The 9,177-nt window shown below is 30.1% G+C and overlaps 1 protein-coding gene across 1 annotated transcript; it reads left to right on the top strand.

The window, feature by feature from the left end:
* Positions 1-307: 307 nt before the first annotated feature.
* On the top strand, positions 308-2,672 carry LOC102586965 (BAG family molecular chaperone regulator 1). The gene is made up of 4 exons (XM_006353304.2): positions 308-1,278; positions 1,360-1,616; positions 1,741-1,887; positions 1,974-2,672. The coding sequence occupies exons 1-4, from the start codon at positions 1,044-1,046 to the stop codon at positions 2,358-2,360; spliced, it is 1,026 nt and encodes a 341-aa protein (XP_006353366.1). The 5' UTR covers positions 308-1,043; the 3' UTR covers positions 2,361-2,672.
* The last annotated feature ends 6,505 nt before the right edge of the window (positions 2,673-9,177 follow it).

The raw sequence follows: 9,177 nt of genomic DNA on the forward strand, positions 1-9,177 counted from the left end.
GTTAGTGAAAGGGATTTTCCAACTGTTTAAAAATTTCATTTTTGACAATTTTTCTCTTTCTTTTTTTTTCGTGTAAATTAGGTAAAATCTTAAATATGTTGCTTAGTTTTCTAGATTGTATTTTATATCAAACATGGTAATTTTCCAATAGATTTTAAACACAAGGCTTTTGGCAGCTTCTCTGTCTGCCTTCCTTTATTTTTTCTTATATATTTGTCATGACTGACTTACTCTAGAAATATACATATATAAAGTGATGCCCTACCAATAATTAAATAGACTACCAAAGTTCAAATCTTTTTTATTAGTATTATTATATAATGTAAATGTGTAGTAGAGTTCTCACCCTATTTTCTACTGTTTGCTGTCCATTCATTTATTTATACATTTTTGTAGTATCGTATTTTTTCCATCTCTCTCTGTCCCCCATCTTCTTCCAGCCTTCTCCACACACAAAAAAAATCAAAAAAACAACCAATCAAAAGAGAGAAAAATATTAGTTTTTTTTTTTTTTGTTTCTGATCTATTTCAAGTTTTCAACATTGATACTAAAATTCATTCTTAGCAATTTTTTTCGATCGGATAAATCGATTTATTTTGCGATTTGTACCGATAGTTTGGCTATTTTTGGTAATTTTGGCTGCTTACCCATTTGATTCTTTAACGAGATCTACCATTTTTCTTTTTCTACGGGATTTATCGCCGACAGAGTTTTCTTGATTCTCCGGTTAAAATTTGTTATTTCGTTTTGCTTATCTTTGGTATTGATTCTTTTCTTTGTTTGCTTAAAGCGGTTAATAGACAAGTAATAATAGCTGGAAAGTTTGGCAGCAGTGCGTCTAGTGTTTTGCTGTTCCTCTTCTTTTCTTCACGCGTGGCGTTCGTCTTAATGCTAAAACTCTGTTTTCTAACTGGTTTTGGAAATGGATATGTACTGTGAAGTCAATGCTTTGATCTGATTTCTTAAAAATTCAACGTCAGCAAATATTTAAATTTAATTTCTTCGTTTTAATCCTCTGTTTTACCATTACCAAAAAAAAAATATGATGCGAATGAAGACCAAAACCACCGCTATGCCTCCGATGATGCACGACAATTCCGCTGCCGGTAGAGACCGTACTGCTGCCGACAACGAATGGGAAGTCCGACCCGGTGGAATGTTGGTTCAGAAGCGTAACCCGGATTCGGAAAACCGTCCTCCTCCACCTCCGATTCGGATCCGGGTCAAGTATGGCTCAATTTACCATGAAATCAATATCAGTCCTCAAGCAACTTTTGGTAAGTGAAACTAAAAAAATTCTTTTTATTTTAGTTTATTATTATTATTGAATTTACATTATTGTTATGGAATTGTTGAAGGGGAATTGAAGAAGATGTTAACGGGGCCAACAGGGCTGCACCACCAAGATCAGAAGTTGTTGTACAAAGACAAAGAAAGAGACAACAATGCTTTCCTTGATATTTCTGGTGTTAAGGAGAAGTCGAAGATTGTTGTAGTTGAAGATCCACTTTGCCAAGAAAAACGGTACCTTGAGTTGAGAAAGAATGCTAAGATGGAGAAAGCTGCTAAAACTATAGCAGACATCAGTTTTGAAGTCGATAGGCTTGCTGGACAGGTAAAAATTCATTTTAAATAAGATGGGTTCAATTCTTGGTGTATATACGTAAAGTCTTTTATTTTATTGGTTTAGGCTTAGAGATAGATAAGATATTCATTTTACTTATGTTTGGATTGCTTAGGTGTCTGCATTTGAATCGATAATTTCCAAAGGTGCAAAAGTTGTAGAGAAGGATTTGGTTAAAGTGATTGAGTTATTGATGAATCAATTGCTTAAATTGGATGGAATTGCAGCTGAAGGTGATGTTAAATTGCAGAGGAAAATGCAGGTAATTTCTGCACTGGCAGAGCGATTTGAGATTTTCGATTCGTTGCTTTAAGGATGGACTAAAATATGGTGTCTGTTTTTGCACAGGTGAAAAGAGTGCAAAAATATGTCGAAACACTAGATGTGTTGAAGATGAAAAATTCAGCACCATCGAGCAACGGGAATCACATTCCGAAACAGGAATCCTCCCCATCTCCTCAACAGCACCAGCACCAGCGTAGGTATTCCAACGAGCAAGCATCGTCCCCTGTTCAAAACCAGAACGGCAGGCATTCATTCGCCAATTCGCCTACACAAGCTAAGCATCAGGAGCCGTCCAGGCACTCAGCCTCGGGTTCTGTTGTCATAACTACACAGTGGGAAACATTTGATCCCGCACCGGGGCCATTACTGGATCATTACTCAACCACAACGCAAAGCAATAATAATCATGCTTCCTCTGCTCAACCTCGATTCAATTGGGATTTGCTCTGAAAAAAGAGTAGTAAGTCTTGGTAGAAAAACAACAAGTTATCTTTGCTTATTAGTTTAAGGGACTGTTTGGGTGTGAAATTTCTTGTTTTCACAAGTTGGTTTGGTTGGTACCTATTCTCCAATTCTTTTTTGTATGTAGAGTCCTTGTTAGATTCCCCTGTTTCATATGATCATCTACTTGAGACCAATAATTGGGAGTCTACTACATAAGGTTCCATCATGCTATATCACCAATTTCCAAATTGTAATGTTTTGTCTTGTTGATAAACCATGATATAATAGGAGGCATTCATATGTAGAATGTTGATACTATGAATATGAGTAGCAAAAAAAAAAAAACATTTGCATTTTGCTCAATTAAAGTATCTATCTTTTTTTTTTTACTTTGTTAAAGTTAAGCTAATCTAGAATATGAATCTTCTAGCGACTTAGATTTTTAATGATTGATCTTTATTCCTTGCTTGTTGTGAAGGGTGCAAAATGACAAAAGGGAACATGAACTAGTTGGATTTCTTGTAATTGATTAACTAACACATCCAAATGATAGAAGGTAAGTGGGGGGGGTGTTGGGAAAAAGGAAAATGATGACCATGTGTTTAGTTTAACCAATAAAATAAACAGCTTCTTGATATCTAGATCTAATGATTATTAGTCTAAGGTAGTTTTTTACTTTGTGGTTCTTTCACCATTCTGTTTTCCAATGTTGCATCTTATATCTATGTTTCACCTTGAGGTTTTATACTTTTATAATCCATTTGCTTCTTGAGCTTGGTTAGATTGAGTACCTTCCTTTCTTTCTCCCAAAAAGGAAAAAAGTACCGCGAAGCATCCACCATTTATGCATGGTGTTGGCAGACACATAAGTGAAATAAATCATACGAAGATAACTTTACTATAGTTCCAAGACTTCTTTTTCCTTTTGGTTGTCCAAAAGCGAGAAACGATTAGGGTAGTTTAAGTAAATATCATCATACTACTTTTTCACTTAGTAATTACATAGAGAATCTTACAAATATTCACATCCTATATCTAGCGTATTTTAAAAAATAGAAAAACGATGGCAGCATGATTTAAGTAGAGTATTGATATTTCTAAAATTTAGCATTAAATAATAACCGATTCCTAAAAATAGATGAATGTAATCTATGCCATCATTACTCCACTTTCTGGATTTGTTTGAAAATTAATTTTCTAAATCCATAGTAGAACTAACTACAATATTCAGTTTTAAAAATATTGTATTCAATTCAAAACTATATTGTTTCTATTAACAAAATAAAATAAAGTATTCAAACCACAATTAGAATATTTAAAAAAAAAAAAACTATAACATTTAAAAAAACTTAAATATTCAATTCAAAACCACAATATTCAAATTGAAAAACCAGTATTAAACAAAAAGTAGAACATTCTGATCAATTTTTAAATTTAAATTGAAGTAGTTAACATTCAATTACAAACTATAGTGTTTTATATTCAAATATTGAGTCTGGGAACTTTCATAAAATATATAGAGGAACTGATCAAATATTTTTTATCGATTTTATTGGGAATTTATAGTTTTTAAGGATGATAAAAGAAACTGACGAGGTAAAACAGGTTTAAATTTGACCTATTATATGAGGTATGAATTATGATTAAAATAAAATTCCTTTTTAAAGATGCTATATATAGAATGCAATTAAAAAACTTAATATCGTTAGCGAATGAAATTTAGATATAATAAATTATGTGAAGTAGCTTTCTAATATATCATATACTGGGTAAATTACTGCGTAAAACAAGTCAGCTCTCATGCTAAACAAATTCGAATAAAAACATGGAAAATGCAAAATACAAGGGTGATTTGATTGTAAATAAAATGAGTAACTATTATGGAATATTAGAGTTTATTAACATAGAAATAGTAGGTTCAAACTTTTTATTCGTCTAAATTTTGATAGACCAGATTATCTGATAGGAATGATGACAGTTTGGTTATGTTTACCAAATCACATAAATTTTTATCCGACTTTGTATTTGAAATGTATGAAATATGTATGAACAAATTAAAAGACTACTTAAATTGAATTGAAATTATTAATTTTTCAACAATATATATATATAGTAGCTAGTACGCAAACTGATTTACCAACCCCGCTATCATAAAATATAAAATAGTCAATGATTATTGGTTTATTTGTATTTGTAGTGACTAGAAAACAAGGTGTCACTTGCATTTTGTTTCCCACATACAAATTATTGGTTTATCTTCAACTAATTTCTCTCAATAGTCTGACAACTCATTATGCATGAAGGAATCCCTCATTCTTCATTTGAGTAATCTAACCACTATAATATGGTTCCAAATTTTAAGCACCTCACATGCCATGCTTGCAAACAATTGGACCTAACATCCAAATATAATTATTTTAACACAAATTATGAAGATTAATTAGGGGTATATTTGGTACAGAGGAAATTTTTATTTGATTGTTGATATTTTTAAAAATCCAGACTTCCATTAAAAAGAATAGGAAAGACAAATTTTATAAAAGATATTTCATATTTATTGTCTCCTCATCGTTCAGCATCCAGATATAGATTTTAAGTTCCTCATTGTACTTGTCAACAATTTAGATCTATAGTATTACTATTAATAATTTAATTCGGATGTCTCAAAGGCCACCCAAGCAACATATATATTTATGCAACGTGAAACTCATTCAACAACATTTTGATGGGGAATTAGCTCTTATATTCTTATTTTGTGCTAATCTTAAATTTATGTCTCATAACAAAATAAAATAAAATTGTTAAGGCATAAGTATATATTTGTATCATAATATTTTGAAATTATTCTCGCGTAACTCTAATTTCATAAAAACTTATGTCCCACTAGGCATAAGTTTAGTTATTGTAGGACGAGTCGTGCCCTTTCAACCATTTTATTTGTTGTATCAGGTTTCAAGAAGGTTGTTATAAAATTTTGTTTAGATCTCTAGGTAACTTGCAATAATTAGAAATTGAGCATATAAATTCAACATGTTTAAAGGATTAATTGTTGAGTTTTCTACTTCGAAGATCTTTTTATAAGTACCGTTGAATTTATTCTCTTAAAAACATGAGACAATTTTTATCAAAGGGTACTTCAGTAATTTAACAAAATTATTAGAATAAAATGACCAGCTATTTAAGATTAAGAGATAATTCAAAGTACTCATCCAGTTAGCGAGGAAAGAAATAGAGAAAAATAGGATTTAGCTAAATTTGTCTTTATTTTGAAGCTAAGGATTATTTGGGGTCATTTGCTTAAAATTGAGCTATTTTAAGCCTTTTGTTTTTGCTAGTAGCGCTACACCATGTCTTTAGAGAAAAGTATTGAAAACACCTCTAAACTTGACGTAAATTATTAGTTTCATCCCTGAATTATTGATAGTCTTATAAACACTCATTTACTTGACTAACTGAACTTAAATACACCACTGAAATGCCACTGGACATAGCAAGTGGTCTCAAACTCTTGTAGGAGCGTGAGACTATTAGTAAAAGTTGAGAGAAGTGTTGAAAACATCCCTCAACTTGACGAGAATTTAGGGGTGTATTTCACTCATGTGACAAGATCAATAGTGTATTTAAATTCAGTTAGTCAAATAGGGGGGTGTTGTTTAGATCGTCATTAGTTGGGGACGAAACTAATAATTCACGCCAAATTTAGGGTATTTTCAAATACTTCTATTTTTTCGTTTTCCCCCCTTGTCCACAATAGGAAGTTTATTAAAGGAAAAATCACATAAATAATGCGTTTAAGACCCTAAGGGGCCGTTTGGTTACTGGTTAGAGTTATGCAGGTATTAGTTATGTAGGGTTTAGTTATGCAAGTATTAGTTATGCAGGGTTTAGTTATGTAGGTATTAGTTATGCAGGGTTTAATTATGCAGGTATTAGTTATGCAGGTATTAGTTATGTAGGATTTAGTTATGCAGGGTTTAATTATGCAAGTATTAGTTATGCATATATTATTTAATTATGTAGAGATCACAATGCATAAATTATTAACTAATAAATATTGAATTTGTTGTAAATTAATATATATTACTTACAAATAAATAAGTAAGCAAATAGTATAAATTCTCCCTTTTATTGAATAAAAAGTAAAAGAAAAAAAATTCCCCCTCTATACTTAATTGGGAATGCTATTTTTTCATTTTGTTATTTTTTTATGTTTATAACTTATAAAAATAAAATACGATTAATATATTTCAAGTACATTATAATATCCTATTTTATATAATGTAAATATTCTATCAATATGTTGTATATATTGTTTATACAGTTTTAATATACCAAATAAATGAATTATGTATAAATTCACATCCTAAACAAAATAATAATACATGTTAATTAAAGAAGTGGAATATATTTAATAATATATAACGCTATATACAATTCAATTTGTAATATTAATAAAATATTACATTTGGATTTCAAATGAAAACAGAAAAAAAAAAGTTGTTCGTGTATTAAAAAAAAGTTAGGAAAATAGCATAGTTGGATAACATTTTCAATGAAAATAATTAAAAATAAATCAATAAGGGTAAATGTGTAATTTACTATTTTAATACATGTATAACTAAAACCTGCATAACTTATTCCACCTTCTACTCTGCATAACTTATACATAGATTCCCTCATAAGTTATGTTGGTATTAATTATGTAGGACTACAAAAAATACAACCAAACACCGTATAAAATTAATACATGAATAACTTTTATACAATATTTAGAATTCTACCAACCAAACATGGTATAAGTTATGTTGACTTTTCCACCTAAAAAATAAATTCTACCAAACATGGTAAAAGTAATGCAACTTTTTATACATGGATAAAATGCAACTTATACGGTAACCAAACGGCCCCTAATTCATTGTGTTTACCGTACAAAATGAAAATTACTAATTTGTTTTTCCCTTAGAATTTTTGAAATTAAAACAATGTACTCACATGAATTGCAGCACAAGATACGAGTGTTCTAATGTAATTGCCATGCATATCTTTGTGCAAAATACACTATACATTAAATTGAAAATTTGAGATGGCAATTTCTATAATCTGCATCTTTTAATTAGGGATAAGGGTCTAAAAAATATCCCAATTTTGGCCGAAATTGTTGTTACGATACCAAACTTTAATGAGGACCATTTTGGCCGGAATTGTTGTTACGATACCAAACTTTAATGAGGACCTATTACCCCCCAGACTATTTAATACCGTATTTTTTACCCCCTGAACTATTTACTAATGTATTTTAAAAGTATATATGTGCCCACGTGGACACATTTCTATTTATAATTATGCATTATTTTTTATGTCCACGTGGGCACATATATGCCTTTAAAATATACTATTAAATAGTACAGGGGGTAAAAGGTCTTTTCCAAAGTTTGTTATCGTAACAACAATTTCGGTCAAAGTTCGGATATATTTCAGACCCTTATCCCTTTTAATTAACATGCATATTTTTGTGAAAATATGGACTTATATTCATATCAGGCCCAACTCAGCTATACATGAGATGTTAAAGATAGCTCATGATTTGAGCCCATATGGATGGGCTTTTAGCTTCTAAGTTCTTTGTAAATTTTTGGAGAAACAAAATTTAAAGTAGTTTTGGAAACTTATAGAAATTTCACGTACTTTAGAAGTTAATTACTTATATACATCCTAGTTTACAATATTTTGAATCCTACCAGATTTTGGTACATCCAGATATGTGTATATCGGGATACACGGGTCATTGAACAAATTATGTGTAATTTGTTCTAGATATATTGTATCCAAGTGGATTCACATTTATCTGGAAAACATAACAAAAATCGTTTGTCACTCTCCTATTTATATGGTATCACAGGTACATGTGAATCACACCAGATACATACAAGTACATGTATCTAGTGTTCAACATGTATCTGGATACATGGCCATCTCACTCGCCTCTCTCTCTATTTTAGTGTATCTTGTGGCAAAATAACATATATGTAGGTGTATTTTTCTCAATATATGATAAAAAAATATTCTTAATTAATGATAAAATATGTAATTATTTGAAAGTATATATATATGTAGAATTAGTATATATGGTACGTATACATCTCTAATAAGATAGTTTTACCTAGTTTTTAAACTACGTGATTTTAAGCCAACCAACTCCAACTTGTTGCTTTTGACTTATTTTGGCCTAAAAACTGTTTTGCTTTGATTAATTTTTTAGTTTTTTAATCTCATAAATTAAGCTCTAAATTCTAATACTTAAAAAAGTGTTTCATATTCTGAAACTTAAAAGCTACTTAAATCCAAGCAATCCAAACGGCCCCTATGTCATCAGCCCAACAACTACTGAACTACAATATCTGGAATGGGCTACCTATTTTGGGCTATAAATATTAAAAGGAAAAACTATTTAACTACACATACATCACTACCATATATACAATATTGAGCATCTTACAAAAATAACTAAATTTATAGGGTTAATGAATACCAATAACTATAAGTATGCTATTTACAATAAATGACTACAATTTATATCACTTTTTTGCTGTATTTTTGTTTAGTTTTTAATTTTATTTATTTATACATTAATACATCTTTAAGTACAACAAACTAAATAAGGAATTGACTCTAAATATAACCCACTATCCTTACATTACGTCCATACAATGAGCAACTTCCCATAATTAACTTTATAACTGAAAATTACTCATTTAAAGACATATCATATCATATTCTTTATCAGTTTAACAAAAAATGTGATACATCATACTCAATTTTCTTG

Source organism: Solanum tuberosum, unplaced genomic scaffold (genome assembly GCF_000226075.1).
Source record: "Solanum tuberosum cultivar DM 1-3 516 R44 unplaced genomic scaffold, SolTub_3.0 scf00154, whole genome shotgun sequence".
NCBI lineage: Eukaryota > Viridiplantae > Streptophyta > Magnoliopsida > Solanales > Solanaceae > Solanum > Solanum tuberosum.